At 42.0% G+C, this 16,977-nt stretch overlaps 1 protein-coding gene across 3 annotated transcripts in view; it reads left to right on the top strand.

The window, feature by feature from the left end:
• The window catches only part of GUCY2D (guanylate cyclase 2D, retinal), a 119,834-nt gene that overhangs the window by 37,238 nt on the left and 65,619 nt on the right, over positions 1-16,977 (top strand). For all 3 annotated transcript variants that reach the window (XM_077470627.1, XM_077470628.1, XM_077470626.1), the window contains exon 3: positions 7,767-8,065. In XM_077470627.1, the coding sequence (XP_077326753.1) occupies positions 7,767-8,065 (299 nt within the window). The remainder of the gene's footprint in view (positions 1-7,766; positions 8,066-16,977) is intronic.

Raw genomic sequence — 16,977 nt, 5'->3', positions numbered from 1 at the left:
TGTACTGCAGGCTGCAGTTTAGGTCCTCCGGTCCCAGGCGGCCTATATTTATGATCTGTGTCTCCCTCCCCTCAATCTGAGCATTGCTATGGGACATCCCGCTATGTAATGAAGCTCCTGTGTCCCGTGATGTATGATCAAGAAAATTGGATTTTTATATACAGCTTACCTGTAAAATCCTTTTCTTGAGAGTACATCACGGGACACAGGGCTCCCGCCCCTCTTGGGTTTTACGTGGTTTCTTATTGCTTTGCTACAAAACTGAGGTGCCTCCCAGATGGGAGGGGTTATATAGGGGAGGAATTCTCCTTAATTGGGGTCAACCAGTGTCCAATCACCAGAGGTGCCTATATAACCCACTATGTAATGAAGCTCCTGTGTCCCGTGATGTACTCTCAAGAAAAGGATTTTACAGGTAAGCTGTATATAAAAATCCCATTTTATTGCACCTGTAGTCCCAGAGAATGTTGTATGTATTTTTGGTACCATTATACTTTTTTCTATGTTGTTTACAGTGTGTTCTGCATTTAAATTTCTTAATTTCTTCTTAGCCCCACAGCTGACGTACACAAAGGTATAGAGATGCTCGGAATATAATTGAGCTAATATGAGCACGTGGCTATATTAGGTCAATGGTGTTATAAGCATCCCCCCTTTGTATACATGCTCACTGGCATGGCAACTACGGCTATATTTTGAGTTTGGACCCTAGTTAAAAGGCACCCCTCTTTTACATCTGATGAAGTTAGCATGTATGCTAATTCATTTTCCTATAACATGGCCAGATCTGATCTTGGTTGCCTTATGTAACAAAACACGTGGCTTTAGAAAATCCCTACAGTAGAGATCAGTTAGATGAAGTTTAGTCAGCTCATGATATCACCAGCCTTCGTATATGTATGGGTGACTGAGAACCTTTTGGGAACCAGTAGAACCAGTAGATGGTAATAGCTAATGTAAATGATATATAGGATGGAGTCTGTTGGTAGCATTAATACAGTAGATTTTTGTTTTTCTTAAAAAAAATATAGAAATTCAGTTTGGCAAGGAGCAGAGATTTTTAGTATTGCTTAACCGCTTGAGATCCCCGCTATAGCCGAATGACGGCTACAGCGCGGACCTGCTTTGCCAGGATGACGTCTATTGACGTCGTTCCGTGCACGATCGTCCTGCGCGCTCCCTGAGACTCACCTAATCACAGATCGGAGCAAGGGGTCGATCCCGACCCCTTACCACGTGATCAGCTGTAGCCAATGACAGCTGATCATGTGATCACAACAGCCGGTAATTGGCTATTTTTCCAAGAAAAAAAAACAGCCCATCACCGGCAGCCGTGAGAGGGACTTCAGTCCCGATCACGGCCAAGTCATCAGTGCCCACCTGCCCCCTGCCAGTGCCACCTAAATAAAGTAAAAGTGCCACCCATCAGTACCACCCATTAGTGCCCATAGTGCCACCCATCAGTGCCCACAGTGCCACCTATCAGTGCCCACAATCTGCCTCAACAACAGTGCTGCACCTCATATGCCACATATCTGTGCCCATCAGTGTCATCTACCAGTGCCCATCAGTGCCGCCCATCAGTGCCCAGGAGTGCCACCTATCAGAGCCACCTATCAGTGCCACCTATCAGTGCCCATCAGTCCCATCTATCAGTGGTACCTATCTGTGCCCATCCGTGCCACCCATCCGTGCCACCCATCCGTGCCACCCATCCGTGCCATCTTATCTGTGCCCATCTTTGCCCATCACTGCCGCCTTATCTGTGCCCATCAGTGCTGCCTTATCTGTGCCTATCAGTACCGCCTTATCTGTGCCTATCGGTGCCACCTTAACCGTGCCTATCAGTGCCCACCAGTGCAGCCTATCAGTGCCCACCAATGCAGCCTATCAGTGCCCACCAGTGCCGCCTCATCAGAGCATTTCAATGAAGGAGAAAAATGACCTGTTTGCAAAATTTTATAACAAACCATTAAACATGATTTTAAATTTTTTTTTATTTTTTGTTTGTTTAGCAAAAAATAAAACTCCCAGCTGTAATTAAATACCACCAAAAGAAAGCTCTATTTGTGGGAAAAAAAATGATAAAAACGTCATTTGGGTACAGTGTTGTATGCCCGCGCAATTGTCATTCAAAGTGCATCAGCGCTGAAAGCTGAAAATTGGTCTGGGCAGGAGGGGGGTTTAAGTGCCCAGTAAGCCAGTGGTTAAAGTAAAACATTAAAAATACAAAACTTCATCAAATACCATTCCTAGGGGAAGCCCTTACACTGCCTGTGAAGTGGTGCATCTGTGCAAAAGAAGTGTGGGTTTCTCCTCCAAAAATCCATAATACACCCCTATCTGAGCATGCAGCCATACCAGACCTCATGTCCTCAACACAAAGGAATACCTTGCCAAAGGGAACGCCCCATGGCAAAGCGCCTTTTCCACATGTTGATGAGGACAAGGGCCTCTTCCCCACAACACTGTACCTGTGGTTTTAGGTTCTGTGCGAAGTGGACTTATTGGAATCTGGAAGCCCACAGTAATTTTATTGACCAAATATGACCATGTCCAAATATGGGGTGTCCCCCTTGGCAAAGCACCTTGTCTCCATGTTAATGAGGACAAGGGTCTCCTCCCCGCAAACCCTGGCTCAGTGGTTTTGAGGGTTTGTGAAAGGGGGCTTATCGGAATCTGAAAGCCCCTTTAAAAAAGTTTTGACGTTTCATGAATTAAATCTAATCTATGAATGGTGGGGGTTATCTTTTGAACATCCACTCCTTCTTTTTTCCTAGATTACATTTCATTCATAGGAGCTTTAGTACCAGATACTATAAATGGGGGAATTTGGTGGAAAGGTAGGGCATAGTCTGGTATTTTATATGAGTGCCTATCAGAGCTGCTTCAGTTGTAGAAACCCCCTCCTCATCAGAAGATTACAGAAGTGAGGGTGTGGTGGGGGGCATCAGAGGAGGAACATTTCAGCTAAACAAGGACACATCTCATTGAAGGCAAGTCATATTCCTTGTGCTGAATTTTTATGTAAGTTTTTCTTTCATTAAACTTAGGCTTTAACAGCAAGAAGGATAGATGTGGAGTTTGGAAGTTAAGTGTTGTTATAATTAGGGATATAGTTAGCTAGCGTTTCAGTTGACAAGACTTAGGTAGGTTTGGGGTTGGTTTGGGAGTTAAGCTGAAGTTTAGTATTGAGGTATATTACTTTCGAATTTCTTTGTTAAAATATTGCCACATTGCCCAGAGTAATGGGCTAATAGGAATGTGTGGATGGCAGCAAGCTTCAGTACTACAAGTAAGTGTCAGAGCTTTGCCAACTGGAAACTTTTCAGAATTTTATATAATTGGGCTTTATGCCGGCATGTGAAGGCGTCTCTAGGTACTAGTTCTTCTAGATTTCTACCCAACACCAGTGTCTCCCATGACAGGATCCTAGAAGACGTAATTTCCCAGGAACATTGTCTTCCTGTACTTGGCTCCCTACCAATTTGCAGGCATTCCTTGGGAGTTTCATTTGTTTGGAGTGCAAAAACCTTGTTTTCTTTTGTATTTTTTCTTGCACAGGATTCAATATTCTTTGAAAAGTGAATTTTCACTTTATTTACTAATATATGTTTGGAAGTGAACATATTTTACTCCTAAGTAAACCAACCAAATATCAGTTATGTAAAAAAAAGGTCCACCTGGGGCCACCCAAATTCTTTGTATGCAAATCCCATACCTGAGTTCACCCAGCCACTGGCATGTATGGGTAATTGATAAAAAAGAAAGCAAAACAACTGGTGCAAAATAGCAACCACGTAGCCTATATTGTGTCGCGTTCATGGAACTCCATTAAATACGTTAGTGTGCACACTTTTTTATATATATATATATATATATATATATATATATATATATATATATATATATACAGGGCCAGACTTACCATTGGGCTTGACTGGGCTCAAGCCCATGAGCCCCACCTAATAGGGGGCCCCGCCAAGATGCATAGCCGAGTGTACTCGGCTCTGCTCACAGTCAGTCACGTTCAGTCCCACCCTATGATGGACATAACACAGGGACTGGGCGTAACTGTGAGCCACTCTTGGTTCCGCTCGGGCTGCGAGAGGACCCGAGAGCCGCCGAGAGGACCCTAGAGCCACTGAGATACACAGCACTCTTTAACTCGGTGGCACCATTTTTAAACTTCAAGACTGCAAATGACAAGGCTGCAAATGATAAGGCTACACTGACAAGGCTGAAAATGACATTGACAAGGCTGCAGATGGACACTGATAAGGCTGCATTGATGGGCATTTAAATGTAAGTTTTTTCCTTAAACTTCCCTCCGAAAAGTTTTTTTCCTTAAAATTCCCTCCTAACCTTGGGGTGCGTGTTATATGACGGCGTGTGTTATATGCCGATAAATACAGTAATGTATAGAAGGTAGGGCCCGAAAGTGACTCAAGCAGAGGGGCCCCCACCACCCTAAGTCCTGCCCTGTATATATATATATATATATATATATATATATATATTTATTAAAAAAAACAGAAGTTCAAATTCTTATCCTCATATAAAAAAAAAGGGAAAATTGTTTTGGCTGTTACTTTCTGCAGTCCAGTAAAAGTCAAAGTAAACACCCCAGTGAATCAACTGCCAATTTTCATTCGCACAGTGATAGAAACATCTTTCTTCTGGAAGGTTATAACCTTTGACAGGTTTCTTCCCCTCCCTCCACCTTCCCCAAGTAACATGCTGAATCATGTACATTTTGGCTAAATTTCCTCCAAAAATAACAGTGCACTTCCTGTGCCTAAGCGCTTTGCCCAGTGGAAGCAGAAAATGCCCTGGCATCAGTGGATGTAATCAATGCCCGATCAATAGTATTAGTGGGAGAATAGTTCCCCATCGTTGGTATCAGTGGCAAAAAGCGTTCTGAATTGTTGGTATCGGTGTGAGGAATAGTGTCCCCATCATTGTTGTCAGTGGGAGGAATAGTGCCCCAGCATTGTTGTCAGTGGGAGGAATAGTGACTGATATCAGTAGAAGGAATAGTGTCCCATAGTTGGTGTCATTGAAAGGGAGAGTAGAGGAAACATTGACGCAGTTGGCCAGCTTAAACATGTATTGCAACATGTATGAACCAAAAATCCCTGTTATTTTATTGCACAGTATACTAGAAAGGGTATATAGCAGTATGCAGAGGGTTCATCCAGAATTTCTAGTGCGAGGAAGAGTGCCCCATCATTGGTGTCAGTGAAAGTAAGTATGTCCCCTCTTTGGTGTTAGTGGGAGTAATAATGCTCCAAGCGCTGGATAAAAGCAAGCAAAGGGCCACATCTGGCTCTTAGGCTGCAGTTTGGAGACTAAATGAGATCTAAGGCACTGCTGATAATTTCACCAGATCTGGAGTAAGATTTGGTGATGCCAATACTGTTCTCTTCTCTGCTGGAGATTAATTCATAGATGAGGACCTACATTGCAAGGATCTCCCTACTTCTACTTCAGTCATTTTGTTGATCTGCAATTTTGTAACTTCTCTTGATGCTTCTTCATCATTACCCTACCAGTCATAAGTTTACCAGTGATTAGGGGACGTTATGACATGAGAAAGAAAAGCTCTGCCTCTACTAAGATGGCCACCCCACACAAAGACACAGCACAGAACAAGGTATGGTATGTCAATAGTAGGGAAAACATCAGTTGATGGGAAACAAGTGATATTGGTGACTATTCCTTTGCCCTCTGCCTGCCTTTTTGGGGCATAGCTTGTACAGTCCAGGTCTTTTTTAAAGAGATATTGTAATTTTTCCCATTCAAGACACATAGTCCACTGCCAGAGGTGTAACGGTTTCCAGATATGGGGACCACATGTCCCTTCCTATGTGACCGTACTCAGGCCTGAGCAGCCAATCACCAGGCTCAAATACTGTCACGTAAGGGGCGCCATGATGATAGCCCCCATCTAACTTTCAACACCAGACCACAACGAAGTTCAGGCTGGAATTCTGCAACAGGCTTGGAAGTTGGGCAATGTGTACACACTGTTACTTTTCCTAAATGGCCAGCGTGACAATGGGGTTACTAAAACTGGGGACTGCAAAATCTGGTGCATCTGTGCATGGTAACCAATCAGCTTCTAACTTCAGCTTGTTCAATTATGCTTTGACAATAAATCCTGGAAGCTGATTGTTTTCTACGCAGAGCTTCACCAGAATTTGCACTCTCCAGTTTTAGTATATCAATCCCCAATGTCCCCATAGTCCCCTAAACTTATATACTAGGTTCTGCTGAGCACATATCTAATCAAGGGACAGAAAATGTTGCAACAATTGTTGTTTCTTTTGACTCTGTGAGTAGGAAATGAGTTGCCCTGCATATAGACTAAAATATCACCCAGTTAATGTGAAAATAGTCAATTTTGAAGACTCTTGGTTATTGGTACCTTACGTGGATGTCCAATTGTACAGTAGGAATAAAGAGGCTCTTTAGACAGTTCTTAATATCTGCGCAAAAAAAAAAAAAATATATATATATATATATATATATATATATATATATATATGTGACTAAAATCAAAAATTTATTTGTGATCAAAAAATAAATAAATGAATAATGACCCTATCATAGAGTGCAAACAAAACTTAATTTATATAAATACATGTGAATTCAGGAAATCCAGTGCAGGATCAAACAAACCACCGATGGGAAAAGTGCTGTGAAGTGCAAAGGTTGCCACCACCATGCCAGCACGCCGTTCCTCCCTACTCGCTTCATCACTCCAAGGACGTGGTCACGGGACCATGTCCTTGGGGTGACGAAACGCATAGGGAGGAACGGCGTGCTGACGTCATCGTGTTCTATGCCAGTCCGGGAACTACGGGCAGTAGTCGAGAGCCGGCCGGCTCGTTTGTTTTCTTGCTCTCTTTATATCCGGATTATGTGAGTTTACATCTATGATTTATCTAAATAAAATATAATGTTTTTTTCCATATGGATTTGCTCATTGCAGCATAACATCTTGACTGTCGGGGGAGAGAGATTTCCTGTCTGATTTTTCAAAGTGTCCATCCCGATGATTTATCTATGCGCTTTCTGGTCCCACTCAATAGGGATCTAAGGTTCCGGTAAGCGGCCAGAGTTCTTATTGGTGGTGGCAACCTTTGCACTTTTCCCATCTGTGGTTTGTTTGATCCTGCACTGGATTTCCTGTGACTTTCGTGCACGAGGAATTTGTTGGGACCTTTATATGGGCTGTCATTTTTTATTTTTCTGACATTAAGTATTATTACCGAGTATCATGTGTCACATATGAATTTGTGTTTACTTTTGCTAACCTTAGCAGTTTGATAATTTGTATTTATTTATTTATTAATTTATATTTACACTTACCTATGTATGAATTCACATGTATTTATTTAAATGAAGTTTTGTTTGCACTCTATGATAGGGTCATTATTCATTTATTTATTTTTTGTTAACAAATTAATTTTTGATTTTAGTCACATATATATATATATATATATATATATATATATATATATATATATATATATATTTTTTTTTTTTTTTAGCGCAGCTCCTTATAGTTGATTGATTGTGTGTCGTTGTATAACGGTTTGAGCTGCTGCTCACTGGGTGGGTTTAGTGAATAGTGCAGTTTTTCTGCTGTACCAGTTCTTAATATCTATCTGTAATATACTCAACACCTCAATTAACTTTTTTTTGTTTAAAGTTTTTGCATATGCATTATATCTGACAATTGTTCTCCAATTTTGTAGTGGTGATAATGTGCATGCATTCTGTGTTACTTGGTGGTGAGGACCAACAACAACTTCTAGAGGCAGCCCATGACCTTCGAATGACAGATGGGTCCGTGGTATTCATTCCTTATGACACCTTGCAGTACAGTCTTCCTTATGACCGTCCATTTAACACCTTTACGAACAAGACAATACTTCGTCGAGCCTATGATGCTGTGCTCACCATCACTGTGACCTCTCAGCATGGAAACTTCTATGATACATTCCGAGATGCAAAATCCAATGAAGTGGTTCCAAGAGATCTTGACCCAGTAGAGGTAATATCTCCACATACATCTACTTTTTATGCTCATATGGGGTTATATAGTTCTTTGGTAAAATACTAGCCACATATTTTAAGCGTTCTCTTGTTCATCCCTGCAAGCTTAATGAGAGAAGTCAATGTTATCCTGTTGGGTGCTGATGAAGGAATCTCCCGTGTTGGCAGGGCCGGATTAAGAACATCATGGGTTTGGTGCTGAGAGAGAGAAAGGGGATGGGTGAGGGGTAAGGGAGGGAGGATGAGAGAGAGACAGAGAGGATGTGCATTAGCATGCATTGGAGTGACAGCAATGCAGCCTGGCTAAAGTAAGTGACTGAAGGCACAGAACCTGGGACGAAGACCTGGTAAAGATGGAAGCGCCCCGAGACCCGCTGGATTGATCACAGTGCAGTGCTGGAGGGCTCAGTCTGGCAGGTAAGTGTACCCTAATGTGCTAATATTCTGTGAATACTAGTACATTGTGGTATAACCTAGCTGAGGGCCTCTAAAATGTAGTAATGTTAGCGAAGTTTATTACTGCTTTAATATCACAGGATCCCAGGAGCCTCTCATAGAGCCCCCTACTGACTCAGTGGCCATTGGCCAGAGCCCAAATGCATAGTTGTCCACATTTCAAAAATATTTTCAGGGACACTTTTTTACCAGTGAGTAGCTGACATCCCCTATGTTCCTCTATACATCACAGTAGTAATCACAAAATTAAATGAGTACTAGACATGTGCATTCGTTTTCGTCCGAATGCATTTTCGTCCGAATTTTAGGTATTTTTGTTTTCGTTTTGACAAACGATAACGAAAGTGCAGAATCCGAAAAACATAAGATCCGACATAAATAAATGCTTTATTTTTGTTTTTGTTGTTACAACAGTTCGATATAGAATAGGATATTTGACGTGACTCTGACAATAATCTTTGTCTATTGAACCTGTGGTCGAATGTGCCTAACCTTACCTCTATTAGTCCAAGATTATATAGAGAAAATATTCGACATAGAGAGAAAAGATTTGACAGAGAGAAAAGATTCTAAAGTGCTGATTTTAAAGGCTAATATGCAAGTTACTGTCCTAAAAAGTGTCTGGGGACCTGGGTCCTGCCCCAGGGGACATGGATCAATGCAAAAAAAAGTTTTAAAAATAGCAGTTTTTTCGGGAGCAGTGATTTTAATAATGATTAAAGTGAAACAATAAAAGTGTAATATTCCTTTAAATTTTGCACCTGGGGGGTGTCTATAGTATGCCTGTGAAGGGGCGCATGTTTCCCGTGCTTATAACTGTCCCTGCACAAAGTGTCATTTCTGCAGGAAAAAAAGGTAACTTAAAATCACTCGCGGCTATAATGAATTGTCGGCTCCCGTAATACAGAGAACACTCATTGAAAGTCATTGATAAAAAAAAGCAAAAAGCGTGGGGTTCCCCCAAATTCAATTACCAGACCCTTCAGGTCTGGTATGGATATTAAGGGGAACCCTGCGTCAAATAAAAAAAAAATTGACATGGGGTTCCCCCTAAATATCCATACCAGACCCTTTATCCGAGCACGCAACCTGGCAGGCCGCAGGAAAAGAGGGGGGGACGAGAGAGCGCCCCCCCTCCTGAACCGTACCAGGCCACATGCCCTCAACATTGGGAGGATGCTTTGGAGTCCCCCCAAAGCACCATGTCCCCATGTTGATGGGGACAAGGGCCTCATCCCCACAACCCTGGCCGGTGGTTGTGTGGGTCTGGGGGCTTATCAGAATCTGAAAGACCCCTTTAACAAGGGGACCCCCAGATCCCGGCCCCCCCTGTTTGAAATGGTAAGGGGGTACAAAAGTACCCCTACCATTTCACAGAGAAAGTGTAAAAAATTGTTAAATAAGACAAACACACTTTTGAAAAAGTCCTTTAGTAACCACTTTCAGACCGGACCATTTTGCTGGTCAAAGACCAGACCACTTTTTGCGATTCGGCACTGCGTCGCTTTAACTGACAATTGCGCGGTCGTGCGACGTGGCTCCCAAACAAAATTGACGTCCTTTTTTTCCCACAAATAGAGCTTTCTTTTGGTGGTATTTGATCACCCCTGCGTTTTTTATTTTTTGCGCTATAAACAAAAATAGAGCGACAATTTTGAAAAAAACGCATTATTTTTTACTTTTTGTTATAATAAATATCCCCCAAAAATATATAAAAAAACATTTTTTTCCCTCAGTTTAGGCCGATACGTATTCTTCTACATATTTTTGGTAAAAAAAACGCAATAAGCAATTATTGATTGGTTTGAGCAAAAGTTATAGCGTTTACAAAATAGGGATAGTTTTATAGCATTTTTATTAATAATTTTTTATTATTTTTTTTTTTACTAGTAATGGCGGCGATCAGCGATTTTTATTGTGACTGCGACATTGTGGGGGACCCATCGGACATTTTTGACACATTTTTGGACCATTGTCATTTATACAGTAATCACTGCTATATAAATGCACTGATTCCTGTGTAAATGACACTGGCAGTGAAGGGGTTAACCAGTGGGTGGCAGTGTAGGGGTTAAGTGTTCCTAGGGGTGTGTTACTAACTGTGGGGGGGTTGGGCTTTCATTTAGTGAACACTGATCTCTGCTCCAATCACATGGAGCAGAGATCAGCGTCACTAGTTGCTAGGCAGAATGGAGAAATGCTGTTTACACGGCATTTCCTCCATTCAGCCGTCCCGTGAGACGATCGCGGGGATGCCCGCGGCGATCGAGTCCGCGGGTCCCGCGACTGGACTCACGGGGGTCCCGACCAGCGCGGGAGAGTGCCACCGGCGGCGCACTCCCGATGGCAGGGCGGCATTGAATATTGGACATACATGTACGCCAATATGCCTGCCCATGCCATTCTGTCGACGTACATTGTTGTACGCTGGTCGGGATGTGGTTAAAAAAAAAAAAAAAGATTCCAGCGGTGGTAATCCACTCTTGCTATCCAGCGACAGACGATCATCTCTCCGGGGTCCAGCGATGGCTGATCTGATGCAGCGCAGCGAATCCATCCATCTTCTGTCTCCACGGAGGAGACACTGCAGGATCCCGGCGGCCTGACGTTTCTTATATGCGGAGGGCGGGGCCACCCGTCACCCGACCCCGCCCCCTCTGACGCAAATGGGGAAGCCGGGCTTCCCATATGGGTGACCCCGCCCCCCTCTGATGTAACTGAAACCTGCGTTACCTCAGAGGGGGGCGGAGTCACCCATACATCATTGGGGAAGCCCAGCTTCCCCATTTGCGTCAGAGGGGGGCGGGCGCCCCTTCACAGGCATACTATAGACACCCCCCAGGTACGAAATTTAAAGGAATATTACAATTTTATTGTTTCACTTTAATCATTATTAAAATCACTGCTCCCGAAAAAACTGCAGTTTTTAAAACTTTTTTTGCATTAATACATGTCCCCTAGGGCAGGACCCAGGTCCCCAAACACTTTTTAGGACAGTAACTTGCATATTAGCCTTTAAAATTAGCACTTTAGATTTTGAACGTTGGAGTCCCATAGACTTTAATAGGGTTCTAAAGTTCACACGAAGTATGCTAGAGTTTAGCAGCTCCGTCGAATCTTCTTTATACATTCGACAGACACCATAAGCCTCCAAAGCCAGATTCGACCGTAATTCATGTGGATTTTCGGACGAATGCAATTTTTGAACGAAAAACGAAATAAATAAAAACGAATTTCGGGAGTAACTAAATAAATAAATTGTTCGGACGAAAACGAAATTCCGAAACAAAATATTTCACTCTGCACATGTCTAATGAGTACTAATAATGGGCAAAACAAATATGAGGACTGAGAAGATTTCCTTTAGTTGAACTAACAAAAGTGTGCCCATTGTAGAGCTGGTAACATAGGATATTCAATATAAATTTTACAGAACTGTTTTTATGGGTAAGAGGCATAGGGGAGGAGTATGGATAGTATAAAAGTGGGAAGTATGTGCAGGTGAGAGAGAGGAATCTGGAGGATATAACAGTAGGTACTATGTACAGGAGAGGAGTGTGGAGGGTACTGCAGTATCACATGGTGACGTGGCAAGTCCCATAAGTGCACTTCAAGCTGGTGAGGTGACTAGCCTAGCACAACTAGTGTCCCGCGGCCACCAAGAAGACAAAGACAGGCCCATGTGGCACTTGGTGTCACCCTTATTTGGAAAGCGGTACCATTTGTATGTGGACAAATATTACATGAGCGTGCCACTTTTTAGTCACTTGTTTGATCATGGAATTGGCGACTGTGGCACTGTGCGATCTAATCGCCGGGGCTTACCCCAGCGGCTTGTTTGATTCCTGTCTTAGGCTGGGGGAAAGAGCCTGCTTCAAGTGTAATTATTTGCTCGCTATGAAGTGGAGGGATAATCAGAATGTTTTCGTTCTAGCCTCTCTTCACGCAGACACGACGGTCCGAATTCTTACAGTGACTGGTGTTGTGGAGAAACCCTTCTGTGTCCACGGATATAACCTTAATATGGGAGGGGTGGACCTCAACGACCAGTTGTTGGCACCGTACCTAGTTGCCCGTAAGGCCAGACGCTGGTACAAAAGTGTCTGTATACTTATTTCAATTGGCTCTGCTGAATGCTTATGTGCTATACAAAGCTTCAGGACGGACCGGATCCTTCCTTAAATTCCAGGAAGAGAACATTACAGTCCTTCTGTTTCCAGACGATGCTGTGGCCCAACTTCCTAATCCAAATGCAGTAAGCTGGCTGCATGAGAGGCATTTTTTGTATGTCCTCCCTGGTAACCCTACCCAATGAGCCCCCCAAAGAAAATGTTGTCTCTGTAGAAAGCGTGGATATAGGCGTGACACCCGCTATTATAGTCCCTTCTGTCCTGACCATCCTGGTCTTTGCATTGGTGAATGTTTTGAACGCTACCACACACTAGTGGAGTATTAGCGTAGGGTACAGCACTGCACAGACTAGGACACGCTTTCACAGGGTCTCCAAAGATGCCATCGCATTTGAGAGACCCGAACCTGGAACCGACAACCACCACAACCGTTACAACTTCTACAACCGTTACAGTTACAAATAAAAGTATAAAATAAAAAAGTAAAAAACTATATATATATATATAAAAAAAAAAAGTTGTTGCTTTATTGTTCTCTCTCTCTCTATTCTCTCTCTAGTGTTCTGCTCTTTTTTACTGTATTCTACAATGCAGTGCTTTATTGTTACTATGTTTTATCATGTTTGCTTTTCAGGTATGTAATTCTTTTATATTTTACTGTTTACTGTGTTTTATTGTTAACCATTTGTTTGTTTTCAAGTACGCCATTCAGCTGCAGCACTGATTTATTTATCTTGACAGCAAAAGCGTTTGCTCCCACGCTAAGTAAATCAGCGACTAGCACTGTAATAGGTGATTTCACCATCACAGTAAAAAAAAAAAAAAAAAAAGAGCATATAAGCTGAAGCATGGGGGCAGGGGTGGAATGGTGATTTGCCCCTAACATTAGGGGCCGATTGCCCCCATGCTTTGGCATATATTTTTTAGGCACAGATTGCGTTAAAAAATGTTTTATTTTTACTATGTTTTATTGTATTTGCTTTGCAAGAATGGTATGTCTTACTGTTATACCTTTATACTTATACTGTTACTTTGTTTTATTGTTAACCATCATTTGCTTAGCAGGTACGCCATTCAGCTGCAGCACTGATTTATTTATCTTGACAGCAACAGCGTTTGCTCCCACGATACATAAATCAGCGACTCCAGCTCTGTAGGAGGTGGTTTCACCACCACAGTTTAAAAAAAAATGGTGCATGTATGCCCATCATTATAAGTGGGTGGATGAATTGAGGTATTCTAATGGTGGGCATATCCACCAATCAGTCTCTTTTTTTCGTTCAGCCCACAGGCTGCATGAAAAAAAAAAATACAATGTAGGCCCAACAAAAACCAGCAATGTACTGGTATGTTGCTGGACGTTGAATGATTATACCAGAATAAATGCCTGCTGGTATCATTCTTTCCAGCCAGCAGTCGGCTTTCATGTTAAAGAAATCCTTGTGGCTAATTAGCTTCTAGACTGATTTTACAAGCAGTGGGAGGGAACGTCTCCACCTCCCACCGTCTTCCATAGATTTCTCGGGCTCTCCTGCCCCAACAGGGAACCCGAGAATGCAGCCGGTGGTTCTGCCAGCTGACCATACAGCTGATCAGAGACCAGAATGGCTCCAATCATTTCTATGGCCTAAGAAACCGGAAGCTACAGGCATTTCATTACTTAGGTTTTGCTGAATATAAACAGCGCCATTGGGAAATTGGCAAAGCACTTTATCACACTGATTTTGGTGTGGTCAATTGCTTTGAGGGCAGAGGAGAGATCTAGGGTCTAATAGACCCCATTTTTTTCTAAAAAGAGTACCTGTCACTACCTATTGCTATCATAGGGGATATTTACATTACCTGAGATAATAAAAATTATAAAAAAAATGTAAGGAACAGTTTAAAAATTAAAAAAAGCAAAATAAATAATAATAATAATAATAATAATAATAATAATAATAAAAAGCACCCCTGTCTCCCCCTGCTCACGCACAAAGGCGAACGCGAGCGTCGGTCTGGTGTCATATGTAAACAGCAATTGCACTATGCATATGAGGTATCACCACAAAGGTCAGATCGAGGGCAGTAAGTTTAGCTGTAGATCTCCTTTGTAAATCTAAAATGGTAACCTGCAAATCCTTTTAAAGGCTTTTAAAAATGCATGAAGTTTGTCGCCGTTTTTGCGCAATTTTAAAGCAGTGTTTAGTATCCGTGTACTCGGAATAAGATCATATTTTTTATTTCCTCAAACATTTGGGCAATATAATGTGTTTTATTGCATTCAAATAAAAAAAGTGTGTTTTTTCAAAAAAAATTGCGTTTGAAAAATCGCTGGGCAAATACTGTGAAAAAAAAATTGCAACACCCACCATTTTAATCTGTAGGGCCTTTGCTTTAAAAAATATATAATGTTTAGGGGTTCAAAGTGATTTTCTTGAAAAATAATAATATTTTTTCATGTAAACAAAAAGTGTCAGAAAGGGCTTTGTCTTCCAGTGGTTAGAAGAGTGGGGGATGTGTGACATAAGCTTCTAAATGTTGTGCATAAAATGCCAGGACAGTTCGAACCCCCCCAAATGACCCCTTTTTGTAAAGTAGACACCCAAGCTATTTGCTGATAGGCATGTTGAATCCATGGAATATTTTATATTTTGCCACAAGTTTCGGAAAGATTACACTTTTTTTTTTTTGCACAAAGATATATTGTTCAAACATGGCACGGTTATATGTGCAATTACACCCCAAAATACATTCTGCTGCTTCTCCTGAGTACGGGGATAGCTCATATGTGAGACTTTATGGGAGCCTAGACGTGTACAGGACCCCGAAAACCAATCACCACCTCCAGGATTTCTAAGGGCATACATTTTTGATTTCACTCCTCACTACCTATCACAGTTTTGAAGCCCATAAAAAGCCAAATGACCCCATTTTGGAAAGAAGACACTTCAAGCTTTTTGCTGAGAGGCATTTTGTGTCCATGGAGTATTTGATATTTTGCCACAAGTTTTCGGGAATTTTTTTTTTTTTTTTGTACACAAACTTATCACTAAATAATATATATTGTTAAAACATGCCATGGGCATATGTGGAATTACACCCCAAAATACATTCTGCTGCTTCTCCTGTGTACGGGGATACCACGTGTGTGAGACTTTTTGAGAGCCTAGCCGCGTACAGGACCCTGAAAACCAATCACCACCTTCAGGTTTTCTAAAGGCATAAAATTTAGATTTTACGCCTCACTACCTATCACAGTTATGGAGGCCCTAAAAATATTTGGATAGCCCCCCCCCAATTGACCCCATTTTGGAAAGTAGACAGCCCAAGGTATTTGCTAAGAGGCATGGGGAGTATTTTGCAAATCTCATTTATTTTTGAAAATGAAGAAAGAAAAGGAAAATTTATTTTATTTTTCCAATTTTCAAAACTTTGACAAAAAGCAAGATCTGCAAAATACTCAACATGCCTCTCAGCAAATAGCTTGGAGTGTCTACTTTCCAAAATGGGGTCATTCGGGGGGTTGTGCTACCTGGGCATTTCATGGCCTCTGAAACTGTGATAGGCAGTGAGGAGTGAAATAAAAAATGTACGCCCTTAGAAAGCCTGAACCCGGTGATTGGATTTTGGGGTCCTGTAGGCGGTTAGACTGCCAAAAAGTCTCACACATGTGGTATCCCCGTACTCAGGAGAAGCAGCATAGGCAATTGGGAAGATTTTACTTGAAGTATCATGGAGACTTCATCTGTAGGTCAGAAGGAGTTCAACTGCATGTCTGGAGGACCACCAGAGATCAGGAGTACAACTGCAGGTCTGGAGGACCACCAGAGATCAGGAGTACAACTGCAGGTCAGACAGAGAACAACTATAGGTCAGAAGGTAGTTCATCTGCAGGTTAAAAGGAGGACAACTGCAGATCAGAACGAGTACAACTTCAAGTCAGAACGAGATTGGCTACCAGTTAAATGGAGGTCAATTGCAGATCAGAAGGAAATCAACTGCAAGTCAGAAATAAATGATATGCTAGTTAAAAGGAAGTAAACTACAGGTTAGAAAAAGGAAAACTGCAAGTCAGAAGGTGGTTGCCTGCAGATTATAAGCAGGTCAGCTACAGGTCTGAAGGAAGTCAGGTACAGGTTAGAAGGAGGTCAACTGCATGTCAGAAGAAGGACAGCCAACTGTCAAAAGGAAGCCAACAGCAGGTTAGGAGGTCAACTACATGTGAGAAGAAGGTCAACTGCAGGTTAGAAGGAAGTCAGCTACATGTCAGAAGAAAGGCAGCTACAAGTCGAAAGGATGTCAACTGCAGGTTAGAAGGATTTCAACGTCAGGCAAAGGTACA

The sequence above is a fragment of the Lithobates pipiens genome, unplaced genomic scaffold (assembly GCF_037356315.1).
Source record: "Lithobates pipiens isolate NorthernLeopardFrog02 unplaced genomic scaffold, aLitPip1_a1.2 Scaffold_8, whole genome shotgun sequence".
In the NCBI taxonomy this organism is placed as follows: Eukaryota; Metazoa; Chordata; class Amphibia; order Anura; family Ranidae; genus Lithobates; species Lithobates pipiens.
Note: the sequence above shows the minus strand (reverse complement) of the source record. Positions and strands in the feature narration are given on the sequence as shown.